At 49.7% G+C, this 15,236-nt stretch overlaps 1 protein-coding gene across 8 annotated transcripts in view; it reads right to left on the reverse strand.

Moving 5' to 3' along the window:
• Window positions 1-247: 247 nt before the first annotated feature.
• The window catches only part of LOC115124618 (DNA-binding protein SATB2-like), a 91,246-nt gene continuing 76,257 nt past the window's right edge, over window positions 248-15,236 (reverse strand). For 6 of the 8 annotated variants that reach the window (XM_065018850.1, XM_065018839.1, XM_065018834.1 and 3 more), the window contains 3 exons: window positions 14,613-14,765; window positions 13,420-13,614; window positions 248-2,614 (listed from right to left, as the gene is read on the reverse strand). In XM_065018850.1, the coding sequence (XP_064874922.1) occupies window positions 1,904-2,614; window positions 13,420-13,614; window positions 14,613-14,765 (1,059 nt within the window). In that variant the 3' untranslated portion in view covers window positions 248-1,903. The remainder of the gene's footprint in view (window positions 2,615-13,419; window positions 13,615-14,612; window positions 14,766-15,236) is intronic. The other 2 variants (XM_065018828.1, XM_065018852.1) reach the window with 1 other exon arrangement.

Consider the following 15,236-nt stretch of genomic DNA (forward strand, 5'->3'; position numbering starts at 1 on the left):
GTGTGTGTGTGTGTGTGTGTGTGTGTGTGTGTGTGTGTGTGTGTGTGTGTGTGTGTGTGTGTGTGTGTTGTGGCAGGACGTGGGGTGGGAACTGGGGAAGTATGAAAATACTTGTTCTGGGTCAGGGCTTGGTATTCACTCTGATGGATGTGACAGTCCTCTCTGTGCATGGCGTGTCACTGGATCACATGACATTTGACATACAGAAACAAGATTTAACCCTGATTCATAAAGATCGACAGAATCATAGCGATAAAACACAATGTATTGTATGATTGATTAATGAATTACAGTACAAGCTGCCTAGAGACAGACAGGTAAATAATGGTTACTCTGTTACTTTGTCTGTGCCCCAAATGCCACCCTATTCCCTCTCTCTGGGATGCATCCTTCGACACAAGTACCCGCTCTCAGATAAGGATTTGTACTGAACTGTAGACACACTTGTACATAACACACAGAGGTCAAGCCTGCCGTGTTGCCCAACGGCCCCAAACATGTCAGATTGGTAACATCTGTAACAAAACCTCAGTTCATTCATTGTGTTTCCTTTACTCTTTGGATTCCAGTTTCAGCCGGTCTCCCTTTGGAAAAACGCGTGAGTTGCTTAGACACAACATGGATTTCTACTTTGATAAATGTTACAGTAACTGCTTCTTTTCTGGTTTCTCTTCCACTCTTGTTCAGCAGTGTGTGTTTCTCATGTCTCAAAAAACGTCTCTCGTTACCAAAACAACCACCAAAAGCCAATATTACAAGCATGAAAATAGAAGTAAAAAATAAACAGCTATGACAACAATAACAACAATAACAACAATAACAATAATGATAATGATAATCATGGATAAAGATAGCAATAAATATGGTGGAGAAGTTACATGTGGGTAGGTGTGGTGGAGGGGGACACTGTGGGCACCAATTATAGAGAGAGAGAATGAGGAAGGGAACGAGGGATGGGGGGAAAGAGAGAGGAAGAGTGAAGGGGTGGGCTAGCGCACATAAAGTGGCTGATTGATTGATTGCTGGACCTCCATTCTGTTGTGTCCCTCCCTGTTTCTCTCCACATAGGGAGAGGTTGGGTATGCAGGGGGAACAGAGGACAGACCAGAGTAACTGTTATCCTGAGTGTCCTTGTACACCACTGGGTGTACAAGACTAGAATGACTAGTGGGGCGGAGAGGGGAAGGAGTTGGAGGACAGCTACAGCAGCCAGTTATGTGCTGTAGATCTGGAGCTGAGGGACCATAGGAGGAAGGAGGTCTGAGCAGGCCCCCAGTATTCAGTCTATGAGCATCAGTTAGGGGCCTGACTCAAGACCCAACATTGAAATCAGGACAAGTGCTCAGCATGTGGGTGTGGTTGAGACATTAGGGAGAGTAGTCATTGGACAGAGCAGATGAGAGCCGGCCCTCTTGGGTAAAGCTGAATTTTGGGATTGGCTCAATTCAAGAGTGATGTTGATGTGGCGAGTTCCTCTTGTGGACAGGGGTGAGATGTGTGTGTTTGGTTTTCTCTCTGTCTATTGGTTCAGTGAACATACTATTCTAACTGTTCCACATGGCTGCTCTTTCATGGCATATCCCTGTTGCTGAGGTAACACATTGTATTTTCACTGAAATCCCTCTTTGACGAGCCCTCCTTAGGATCGCTTCTGTCTGTTTATATTTGTGTGTGTGTGTGTGTGTGTGTGTGTGTGTGTGTGTGTGTGTCAGTGAGTCTCTCATTGTCTCATCGATGCCTCTCTTCCCCTCTCCCAGTGTTTTGTTCCCATTCCCTTCCCTTCCCTTCCCTTCCCCTCGTCTCTCTCTCTCTCTCTCTCTCTCTCTGTCTCTCTCTCTCTCTCTCTCTCTGTCTCTCATGTCTCCGCCCATCTCTTCCAGTGTCTCATCTAGTCTCTGGGTCTCTATCTCTGGAAGTCAGCCTGTTCTCTGGGACTGGATGAGGAGCTACTAGGGGGCAGGGAGCTGGCTCGGCCCCCACCCTGACCATGAGAATGCCCCTTGTCCTTGCTCTCCTCCATGGCTCCCATACTGGTCACTGAAGACTGGCCTGGGGCTGGGGCCAGGGAAGAGGCTGACCCTGCTGCGTTGCTCTCTCTCTCCCCTCCTTCCCTCTCAGTAGTGGGGTACATCTCCTCGTGACCATCCTCACTGGACTCAGGGTCTTCTGAGCTGGAGAGGAGCTCCTCGTCTCTGTATTCGCTGACGTCCACGCCGCCAGCCCCCTCCCCCAGCTCCTTCAGCCGGCCGTGGTGCTTGACATGGTAGCGCTGGTTCTGGAAGAACTTGATGATGGTGTGTTTGGGCAGGTCCAGCTGGGCTGACAGGGTATGGATGGCTTCCTGGTCGGGGTACAGACCAACGTCTTGGATGAAGCTCTGCAGGATGCCCAGGGCTTCTAGAGAGATCTTAGTGCGCGACCGAGGCTTCTTAACGACCATGGAACCACCGACTCCTGGGCCGCCCGTGCAGCCACCCCCACCACCACCTCTTTCAATGTTCTGTGACCCTTCCTCGTTACCCTGGGCGGGCACGGGGTCCTCGCGCATGGGGGAGTGGTGCTTCAGGGGCTGTGGGAGTTGCCTGTGCAGCGCCTGGTGAGAAAAACAGTACAACTGATTAGTGGGGATCAGTGACCCCTCATCAAAGCTACAGAGTAGAGAGCCATTCCACATGTGTCAGAGGTCTTTCAACAACAAGTTCAACTAGGTAACAACAGCGATGCCCATTGGCTGAGCCATGTTTAACAGCGGGGCTCATTGGCTGAGGCCAGGACAGAGCCAGTCAGTGCTTCATAGCTTAGATACCATGGCAGATGGACAATATTATAGCTACCTTTGACCTATGACCTGGATGTAGGTTTAGCACGTAGTAAAACTACAACCACCTTCTCTGCCATCAATCACGGACCATCATCACTGTTTAACCAGACAGGGCCAGAACATAACCCGCTGAGGTAGAGAGGGACGTGTCTCCAGTCTCCTCTCTGGTTGGAGTTACGCAAATACCCACTGATCATTAACAACACTGGGGGAGATGTGCACTTGAGGAAGGATTAGGTGGTAGACTGGGTTCCCCCAGTAAAGAAGAAGAGTGAGGGGGCGGAGGGGTGAGAAGGGTTGCAGAGGAGAGGTCAAGGAGGGTGGGTGAGACAGAGTCAAGGTTAGTAAAGGTGAGAGGTGATTACAGCCAGACCAGGGGAGTCAGTGGGATTAGAGACAGTGTTGTGGTCCAGTTGTGTTGTGAGATGGTAGAGGAGTGTCAGAGAGCCAGGATGCTACTACATACTGTAGCTCTGTCCCGCTGGTTTCCCAACCCGGGCCCCTGCTCAGTCACTGTGACTCTGCTCTGGAACTCTAAACTAGAAATATGTGGTGCATTAAAATTAAAGGACCCACATAAAGATAATAGCCATTCTCTTTTCTCTCTCCCTCAATAATAACAGGGTATTACTTAAATAATATTGAGGGAAAGCCAGACCATCAAATTGTTCAGATTTCACATGTGGGGGCTGTTTGAGGGTAGCGATTTACAGGAAGAGTATGGATTGGGTGATTTACAGGAAGAGGGTAGGTTGGGTGATTTACAGGAAGAGTGTAGGTTGGGTGATTTACAAGAAGAGTGTAGGTTGGGTGATTTACAGGAAGAGTATGGATTGGGTGATTTACAAGAAGAGTGTAGGTTGGGTGATTTACAGGAAGAGTGTAGGTTGGGTGATTTACAGGAAGAGTGTAGGTTGGGTGATTTACAGGAAGAGTGTAGGTTGGGTGATTTACAGGAAGAGTGTAGGTTGGGTGATTTACAGGAAGAGTGTAGGTTGGGTGATTTACAGGAAGAGTGTAGGTTGGGTGATTTACAGGAAGAGTGTAGGTTGGGTGATTTACAAGAAGAGTGTAGGTTGGGTGATTTACAGGAAGAGTATGGATTGGGTGATTTACAAGAAGAGTGTAGGTTGGGTGATTTACAGGAAGAGTGTAGGTTGGGTGATTTACAGGAAGAGTGTAGGTTGGGTGATTTACAGGAAGAGTGTAGGTTGGGTGATTTACAGGAAGAGTGTAGGTTGGGTGATTTACAGGAAGAGTGTAGGTTGGGTGATTTACAGGAAGAGTGTAGGTTGGGTGATTTACAGGAAGAGTGTAGGTTGGGTGATTTACAGGAAGAGTGTAGGTTGGGTGATTTACAGGAAGAGTGTAGGTTGGGTGATTTACAGGAAGATTGTAGATTGGGTGATTTACAGGAAGAGTGTAGGTTGGGTGATTTACAGGAAGAGTGTAGGTTGGACCACACACTCCTCACAACCTCGCAACCCCCCCACAGAGAAATTGAAACACTTAATATCTAAATTGATAGTGAAACATCTGGGAGTTACAAGCCCTTCCCTCTTCCACAACCAGGAACAAACACACACTCACAAATAGACACCAGACAGTCATTTCTTTACTGCTCTCACAGACTGATTTACAGACACAGAGGCCTGGTCTCCTTCATGCACTAATGATGATATCTGTGGCAACAGGAGAGAGCCTAGCCAAACACACGAGGGGTATGGGCTCTGGATTAAGGAACCACCAGTCAGCCCAACCACCATTCTCTCATGAAGATAGTCAGTGCCAAGCCAACATGACTCCAAACCCCAATCCTGCTAAGCGATGAAACCCCCTTCCCTCCCCTCTGTCCTCTATCATTTCACCCTTCCAGTTAAGCTGCTACCCTCTACCCCTTCATCCCCCCAGCTGAGCCTCTACCCCTCCACCAACCTCTCCGTTAGGATACTGTAAACATCAGTCACTTTACAGCTACACAGTACTGTAAACTCTGGATGGAAGTTGTTCTCCACGTGGCATAATTCAATATTCTTCCATTTTCTCTCTTGTTTTTTTTCCTTCTTTCAGTTGCGACCAGGGAATGCTGTATTTTAATTATTTACAGCCTGGAATCGAACCAGGGTCTGTAGTGAAGCCTCTAGCACTGAGATGCAGTGCCTTAGACCGCTGCGCCACTCGGAAGCTTCTTGTAAGTTCATTGCATTAAAGAAAAAGGTTTCCTTTTTAACACAAATCAAGGCGAATTACAGAGATGCAGAGCTATTAAATAATTATACTACATGAAATATTCAGACTAAAGCCTTAATGAGGGCTTGTTCTCCTGGGGCCACGGGCAGACCACGGGTGGTGTGTGTGTGTGTTTCACTGTGTGTGTGTCTGTGTGTTGATGCTGCATGGGACAGTTTTCTGCCACCGGAGACACCATTAACACACAAATAAATATGTAATGACAGAAAATAAGTTTTCTGTTGACTTTCTGCATCACTTCACCTTTCACCTTTCCTGTTAATCAGTATGTGTTTTCTTCTCCCTCTCTCTCCTGTGTCACCGGGCCTGGGGAATGGATGAGTCAGTGTGTGTGTGTGTGTGGGGGGGGGCTTGTGTGTGTGTGTGTGTGTGTGTGTGTGTGTGTGTGTGTGTGTGTGTGTGTGTGTGTGTGTGTGTGTGTGTGTGTGTGTGTGTGTGTGTGTGTGTGTGTGTGTGTGCGTGCGTGCGTGCGTGCGTGTGGGACTGAGCCTGTCTTTGTTGCATAGGTGTGTGACTTGAATACTGAGTTGTTTTATAGTACTTGTACAGTAACTGAAATCATGTACGATGTAGCTGCACATGTGTGTGTGGAAATCCTTCCACTTATCTGTAATTAAAGCATTAAGCTGGCTGTGGTTTACCCAGCTGAGAGCTGAACTCAGCCCCTCAAACTGACAATTAGACCATCAGAGGAAGCAATAGGTTTATAAAAGTGTTAGCATGTGTAGATGAATGAAACTACATAACGAGACAGAGGGGGGCAGCAGAAAGAATAGTGTGTCTGTCTGTGTGTGTGTCCGTGTGTCAGGGTGTGTCTGTGTGTGTGTGTGTGTGTGTGTGTCTGTGTGTCAGGGTGTGTCTGTGTGTGTGTCTGTGTGTGTGTCTGTGTGTGTCTGTGTGTGTGTCTGTGTGTGTGTCTGTGAGAGTTTATGTGTATAGAAAGAAGGGGGCTTGTTGCCAGCTCACTATCTAGTCCAGCACTCGTGGGGTCTCAATCCAAGGTGCAGGCAGCGCACAGTACCCACTACCCAGCAGAATTCAATTTAGCAAAAACAATAGAGAAATTATTCATAAAGGCAGGGCCTGCCAAATTAGCAGAGGGACGCACTTACTGCTAAACACATGGAGGTATAAGCAGGGCAGCAGAGTGTGTACTGCTGGGAGGAGAGCCATCATCATCATAGCACGCACACACACACACACAGACGCACACACACACACACACACACACACAGACACACACACAGACACAGGCACAGGCACAGGCACAGGCACAGACACAGACACAGACACACACACACATGTGGATCTAATGGACAAACACAAACAGTACATGTCACATGGTACTGTAGATATGGGGCGGCAGGTAGCCTGACCGTAGGTCCAGTAACTGAAAGGTCGCTGGTTTGAATTGAGCCGACTAGGTGAAAAGTCTGTTGATGTGCCCTTGAGAAAAGCACCTAACTCTAATTGTTCCTGTAAGTTGACTACAATGTAAATGTATAAAAAGGCTGACATACTGTACACACCCAGATAGTCATACTCACCCTGATCAGCCATGCTCAGACACCCAACCAGCCATGCTCAGACACCCAACCAGCCATGCTCAGACACCCAACCAGCCATGATCAGCCATGCTCAGACACCCAACCAGCCATGCTCAGACACCCAACCAGCCATGCTCAGACACCCAACCAGCCATGCTCAGACACCCAACCAGCCATGTTCAGACACCCAACCAGCCATGCTCAGACACCCAACCAGCCATGCTCAGACACCCAACCAGCCATGATCAGACACCCAACCAGCCATGATCAGCCATGCTCAGACACCCAACCAGCCATGTTCAGACACCCAACCAACCATGCTCAGACACCCAACCAGCCATTCTCAGACACCCAACCAGCCATGATCAGACACCCAACCAGCCATGATCAGCCATGCTCAGACACCCAACCAGCCATGCTCAGACACCCAACCAGCCATGCTCAGACACCCAACCAGCCATGATCAGCCATGCTCAGACACCCAATCAGCCATGCTCAGACACCCAACCAGCCATGATCAGCCATGCTCAGACACCCAATCAGCCATGATCAGATACCCGACCAGCCATGCTCAGACACCCAATCAGCCATGATCAGACACCCAACCAGCCATGCTCAGACACCCAATCAGCCATGATCAGATACCCGACCAGCCATGCTCAGACACCCAACCAGCCATGCTCAGACACCCAACCAGCCATGATCAGCCATGCTCAGACACCCAACCAGCCATGCTCAGACACCCAACCAGCCATGCTCAGACACCCATCCAGCCATGATCAGATACCCAACCAGCCAGCCATGATCAGACATCTGACCAGCGATGCTCAGATACCCAACCAACCAGCCATGCTCAGACACCCAACCAGCCATGATCAGCCATGCTCAGACACCCAACCAGCCATGCTCAGATACCCAACCAGCCATGCTCAGACACCCAACCAGCCATGCTCAGACACCCAACCAGCCATGCTCAGACACCCAACCAGCCATGATCAGCCATGCTCAGATACCCAATCAGGCATGCTCAGATACCCAACCAGCCATGCTCAGACACCCAACCAGCCATGCTCAGACACCCAACCAGCCATGCTCAGACACCCAACCAGCCATGATCAGCCATGCTCAGACACCCAACCAGCCATGATCAGACACCCAACCAGCCATGCTCAGACACCCAACCAGCCATGCTCAGACACCCAACCAGCCATGCTCAGACACCCAACCAGCCATGCTCAGACACCCAACCAGCCATGATCAGCCATGCTCAGACACCCAACCAGCCATGCTCAGACACCCAACCAGCCATGCTCAGACACCCAACCAGCCATGCTCAGACACCCAACCAGCCATGTTCAGACACCCAACCAGCCATGCTCAGACACCCAACCAGCCATGCTCAGACATCCAACCAGCCATGATCAGACACCCAACCAGCCATGCTCAGACATCCAACCAGCCATGATCAGACACCCAACCAGCCATGATCAGCCATGCTCAGACACCCAACCAGCCATGCTCAGACACCCAACCAGCCATGCTCAGACACCCAACCAGCCATGATCAGCCATGCTCAGACACCCAATCAGGCATGCTCAGATACCCAACCAGCCATGCTCAGACACCCAACCAGCCATGCTCAGACACCCAACCAGCCATGATCAGCCATGCTCAGACACCCAACCAGCCATGATCAGACACCCAACCAGCCATGCTCAGACACCCAACCAGCCATGCTCAGACACCCAACCAGCCATGCTCAGACACCCAACCAGCCATGATCAGCCATGCTCAGACACCCAACCAGCCATGCTCAGACACCCAACCAGCCATGCTCAGACACCCAACCAGCCATGCTCAGACACCCAACCAGCCATGTTCAGACACCCAACCAGCCATGCTCAGACACCCAACCAGCCATGCTCAGACATCCAACCAGCCATGATCAGACACCCAACCAGCCATGCTCAGACATCCAACCAGCCATGATCAGACACCCAACCAGCCATGATCAGCCATGCTCAGACACCCAACCAGCCATGCTCAGACATCCAACCAGCCATGCTCAGACACCCAACCAGCCATGATCAGCCATGCTCAGACACCCAATCAGCCATGCTCAGACACCCAACCAGCCATGATCAGCCATGCTCAGACACCCAATCAGCCATGATCAGATACCCGACCAGCCATGCTCAGACACCCAATCAGCCATGATCAGACACCCAACCAGCCATGCTCAGACACCCAATCAGCCATGATCAGATACCCGACCAGCCATTCTCAGACACCCAATCAGCCATGATCAGATACCCGACCAGCCATGCTCAGACACCCAACCAGCCATGCTCAGACACCCAACCAGCCATGATCAGCCATGCTCAGACACCCAACCAGCCATGATCAGATACCCGACCAGCCATGCTCAGACACCCAACCAGCCATGCTCAGACACCCAACCAGCCATGATCAGCCATGCTCAGACACCCAATCAGCCATGCTCAGACACCCAACCAGCCATGCTCAGACACCCAACCAGCCATGATCAGCCATGCTCAGACACCCAACCAGCCATTCTCAGACACCCAACCAGCCATGCTCAGACACCCAACCAGCCATGCTCAGACACCCAACCAGCCATGCTCAGACATCTGACCAGCCATGATCAGACACCCAACCAGCCATGCTCAGACACCCAACCAGCCATGCTCAGACACCCAACCAGCCATGCTCAGACACCCAACCAGCCATGCTCAGACACCCAACCAGCCATGCTCAGACACCCAACCAGCCATGATCAGATACCCAACCAGCCAGCCATGATCAGACATCTGACCAGCGATGCTCAGATACCCAACCAACCAGCCATGCTCAGACACCCAACCAGCCATGATCAGCCATGCTCAGACACCCAACCAGCCATGATCAGCCATGCTCAGACACCCAACCAGCCATGCTCAGATACCCAACCAGCCATGCTCAGACACCCAACCAGCCATGCTCAGACACCCAACCAGCCATGCTCAGACACCCAACCAGCCATGCTCAGACACCCAACCAGCCATGCTCAGACACCCAACCAGCCATGATCAGATACCCAACCAGCCAGCCATGATCAGACATCTGACCAGCGATGCTCAGATACCCAACCAACCAGCCATGCTCAGACACCCAACCAGCCATGATCAGCCATGCTCAGACACCCAACCAGCCATGATCAGCCATGCTCAGACACCCAACCAGCCATGCTCAGATACCCAACCAGCCATGCTCAGACACCCAACCAGCCATGCTCAGACACCCAACCAGCCATGCTCAGACACCCAACCAGCCATGCTCAGACACCCAACCAGCCATGATCAGACACCCAACCAGCCATGATCAGCCATGCTCAGACACCCAATCAGCCATGCTCAGACACCCAACCAGCCATGCTCAGACACCCAACCAGCCATGCTCAGACACCCAACCAGCCATGATCAGACACCCAACCAGCCATGATCAGCCATGCTCAGACACCCAACCAGCCATGCTCAGACACCCAACCAGCCATGCTCAGACACCCAACCAGCCATGCTCAGACACCCAACCAGCCATGCTCAGACACCCAACCAGCCATGATCAGACACCCAACCAGCCATGATCAGCCATGCTCAGACACCCAATCAGCCATGCTCAGACACCCAACCAGCCATGATCAGCCATGCTCAGACACCCAATCAGCCATGCTCAGACACCCAACCAGCCATGATCAGACATCTGACCAGCCATGATCAGACATCTGACCAGCCATGCTCAGATACCCAACCAGCCATGATCAGCCATGCTCAGACATCCGACCAGCCATGATCAGACATCCGACCAGCCATGATCAGCCATGATCATAATTAAAATGTTATAGTGCAGTGGTCTGGGGGTGTGTGGCGTTGTCTGGGGGTGTGTGGCGTTGTCTGGGGGTGTGTGGCGTTGTCTGGGGGTGTGTGCGGTTGTCTGGGGATGTGGGGGGTTGTGTGGAGGTGTGGGGGTTGTGTGGGGGTGTCTGGGGTTGTGTGGGGGTGTGGGGGTGTCTGGGGTTGAATAGTATTCACATAATGTGCTGTCTATAGTGTACAGTGAGTGTATTTGAGTGTCTATAGTGTACAGTGAGTGTATTTGTGTGTCTATAGTGTACAGTGAGTGTATTTGTGTGTGTATAGTGTACAGTGAGTGTATTTGTGTGTGTCTATAGTGTACAGTGAGTGTATTTGTGTGTGTATAGTGTACAGTGAGTGTATTTGTGTGTGTATAGTGTACAGTGAGTGTATTTGTGTGTCTATAGTGTACAGTGAGTGTATTTGTGTGTGTATAGTGTACAGTGAGTGTATTTGTGTGTCTATAGTGTACAGTGAGTGTATTTGTGTGTGTCTATAGTGTACAGTGAGTGTATTTGTGTGTGTATAGTGTACAGTGAGTGTATTTGTGTGTGTATAGTGTACAGTGAGTGTATTTGTGTGTCTATAGTGTACAGTGAGTGTATTTGTGTGTCTATAGTGTACAGTGAGTGTATTTGTGTGTGTATAGTGTACAGTGAGTGTATTTGTGTGTGTATAGTGTACAGTGAGTGTATTTGTGTGTGTGTGTGTGTGTGTGTGTGTGTGTGTGTGTGTGTGTGTGTGTGTGTGTGTGTGTGTGTGTGTGTGTGTGTGTGTGTGTGTGTCTGTATATGTGTGTGTCTGTCCGTCCGTCCGTCTGTGTGTGTGTGTTTGGTAGAGTGGGTCACGTGTTCTGTGTTGGATGTATCATAGTGATATAGACACACTGTGGGTGGGTAGTCTCACCTTGACATTTGACGTGTCTGGGTGTGTCCCCATCCTGTCCCCTTACCCCCTCCTAACGGGGTATTTCCTCCCCACAACACAATACAACAACAGTCTGTTTACTCCCCTGTGGAGATGACTGGATCCTCACTGATAATATCCTTATATGATATTAACATGTTCATTTATGTTGTGGTCACTGGAGAGGCAGGTAGCCTAGCGGTGAAGTACATTGGGCCATTAAGCAAAAGGTCACTGGTTTGAATCCCTGAGTTGGCAAGGTGGGAACATCTGCATTCTACCCTCTGATTCAGAGGGGTTGGGTTAAATGGGGAAGACACATTTCAGATGAAGACAGTCAGCTGTACAACTGACTAGGTATCCCCCTTTCAATATTGTAGTTATTACTGTGAAATATGAATTATAACTAAGAATAAATCAATCAAAATGAGAGGAGGAATGGGGGGGGACCTGGCCTTTGTACCTTTGTCCACATGGTAATCCTGATAATACTGTGACCACAGAATGGTCGCGTGTGCACGTGCGTGTGTGTGTGTGTTCAGTTTTAATGCATAATGCATGTGTGTCCTCAGTGATTTCCATCCAATAACGACCCTGGCTGGCATTGGAGAAAGTCCATTTAATCTGCAAGACCATTTCTTCATGTGCTCTAAACAGTGTTTGTTGAGGGTGGGGGTTAGGGTGGGGTTGAGGGTTGACGGTGGGGGTTTGAGTGGGGGTTAGGTGGGGTTGAGGGGTGGGGTTTAAGGGTGCGGTTAAGGGGTGAGATTGCAGGATGGGGGTTGAGGGTGAGATTGCAGGGTGGGGTTGAAGGGGGGGTTAAGGGTGGGGTTGTGAGAGATATGCAGGACCGGTATCACATCTAATTTCCCAGCAGTATGAGAGATCTCCAGTGTCGATCAGTTCTTCCCCAGGTTGGTATTTGGGGCAGATACACACTGACGGTCTGATACAACAGCCTGGGGAAGAGGGTCATGACCTCTGACCGACCCCAGCCACATCACAAGGACAGAAGGAGGTAGAAAGGTATTCCATCCAATAATGACTCTGGCTGGCATTGGAGAAAGTCAATTTAATCAGCAAGGCTGGACTACTGTACCTCTGTGTATGATGCTATATGCATAGGTGTCTAAACATCTTTTTGGTATGGATCATTATTTGTGGATCCCTGTTGTTATGAATATGTGACTGGGGTCTCTGTTCTCTACCCCACATTGATGTTGTCTCATATGTATCGATTGTATTATCTTTCCTGCTCAAATCATTTCTTATTTGAAATTGTTTTAATAAAAATAAATAGTGCTATGCTGTATAAAACTCTGTACTCACATAGAGATGGACAGTGCAGACCCATAGCACTAAGGTTAGTATGTAGGCTAGGTTCATCTGATCCATAGCACTAAGGTTAGCATGCAGGCTAGGTTCATCTGATCCATAGCACTAAGGTTAGTATGTAGGCTAGGTTCATCTGATCCATAGCACTAAGGTTAGCACGCAGGCTAGGTTCATCTGATCCATAGCACTAGGTTAGTACGCAGGCTAGGTTCATCTGATCCATAGCACTAAGGTTAGTACGCAGGCTAGGTTCATCTGATCCATAGCACTAAGGTTAGCATGCAGGCTAGGTTCATCTGATCCATAGCACTAAGGTTAGCATGCAGGCTAGGTTCATCTGATCCATAGCACTAAGGTTAGTATGCAGGCTAGGTTCATCTGATCCATAGCACTAAGGTTAACATGCAGGCTAGGTTCATCTGATCCATAGCACTAAGGTTAGTACGCAGGCTAGGTTAATCTGATCCATAGCACTAAGGTTAGCATGCAGGCTAGGTTCATCTGATCCATAGCACTAAGGTTAGCATGCAGGCTAGGTTAATCTGATCCATAGCACTAAGGTTAGCATGGAGGCTAGGTTCATCTGATCCATAGCACTAAGGTTAGCATGGAGGCTAGGTTCATCTGATCCTAGATGGGCTGGTCTCACCTGTGGGTCTTGGGGGAGGTGTAGTACAGTGTGGACTCTCTCACTGTGGTGGTGCCTTGACTCCTCTTCATACACCATGTCCCTCTCTGTCTGGGACAGGGTCAGGAACCTCCGGATGGTACACAGGTTCTCCCACAGAGTACGGTTCTCTGGGCTAGGGTTCTCCTTCCACCGCAGCAACTCACACAGCCAGCCCTGAGATAGGGAGGTGGAGAGAGGGAGGGAGGGAGGGAGGGAGGGAGGGAGGGAGGGAGGGAGGGAGGGAGGGAGGGAGGGAAAGACGGAGAAGATTTGATTATCTCTGCTAGAATGGGCCAGTCTGACACCAGCTGTTGTGTGCATCCAGACTCTACCAGCATGCAGTGTTAATAACCTGATCAGGTCTCCACCTCTCTCATCATCCCTCTCTCCTCTCAGCTGCAGCAGATGGGTGCAGTGAGCCATGACCCCAGCCCAGCCTAGCCAGCCCCGGACCCCCCGACCCCTGAACCTGGGAGACACAGCTTGATCACCACACAACCTGCCACTCTGCCACAAACACACACACACACACGTAGACACACACACAACAGTGTCACTGCTGTAGATATCCATTCTCACTGAGTGACTCACATGCTGCAGCACCATCTCTTCATGTGCTCTAAACAGTGTGTGTGTGTGTGTGTGTGTGTGTGTGTGTGTGTGTGTGTGTGTGAGTGTGTGTGTGTGTGTGTGTGAGTGTGTGTGTGTGTGTGTGTGTGTGTGTGTGTGTGTGTGATGGGGGGGTGAGAGATATGCAGGACAGGTATCACATGTAATCTCCCAGCAATATGAGAGATCTCCAGTGTCGATCAGTTCTTCCCCAGGTTGGTATTTGGCTCAGATACTGACTGACTGACTTTCTGTCTGTCTGGTATTGCTTATCTACTGCTGTGGAAGTTAACTGACAGTCTGACACAACAGCCTGAGGAAGAAGGTCATCCCACCCACATCACAGGGACAGGAGGAGGTAGAGAAACTACCCATAACCACCTGACAAGGGCCAGATATGTTTCCATTCCCTTAATGGTTAAGGTTAGGATTTGGAGTTGGGTAATGGGATCCTAGATGTTAAGGGCCACTTCTACCTCAAACAGAGGGACACACTATGGCACAATAGTTGGGAACATTGTAGCAGGATAGGAACAATGTCATGGGTCAAACAGGCCTCTCACCTGGCTCTTGTTGGCAGCCACCTTGGCGAACAGCGCCTGAGACACCTTGGCCCTCTTCATCTCCTGCTGGATCTCATCATAGATACCTGACGTGATGTTGACCAGAGACTCCAGCTTCAGGGGCAGGTCTGGGTTGGGGCCTGGTGGCTTGGGCTGGAGGGGAGGAGGGATAGGGACCAGGGAGAGAGGGTCCACAGAGAAAACAGTTATCTAACCATGAGTTACCAGAGTTTGCCTGCTTGGGTAACACTGCCAACTCCAGTCCACATGTTGGCACACCAAGGACCAAAGGATTTAACTAAGCATGATGGGTAATCTGTTGATGATCAGTTTACGTTTGTTTTTTTACACACATTATACACATAGATATACATGTTTCTGACATGGAGAATGTATACAGATTAAAAGTCATTAAGTCAGTCTCTCTCCTCTCCTTTGTACTCTAATCTATGTTTGAATTACACTGTATTTAATCTCATTATGTTCTCTTCGAAGACTTTGAAGTTATCTGTGCAGGTCCAGACTAGTAATCTGGCGTTCCCAAGTATAAACTATGGCATCAAGATAAATATGTACAGACATAATAATGATGATGCCGAACAGAGAGAATGCGTGTTTGCCCTG

The sequence above is a fragment of the Oncorhynchus nerka genome, linkage group LG1 (assembly GCF_034236695.1).
Source record: "Oncorhynchus nerka isolate Pitt River linkage group LG1, Oner_Uvic_2.0, whole genome shotgun sequence".
NCBI lineage: Eukaryota > Metazoa > Chordata > Actinopteri > Salmoniformes > Salmonidae > Oncorhynchus > Oncorhynchus nerka.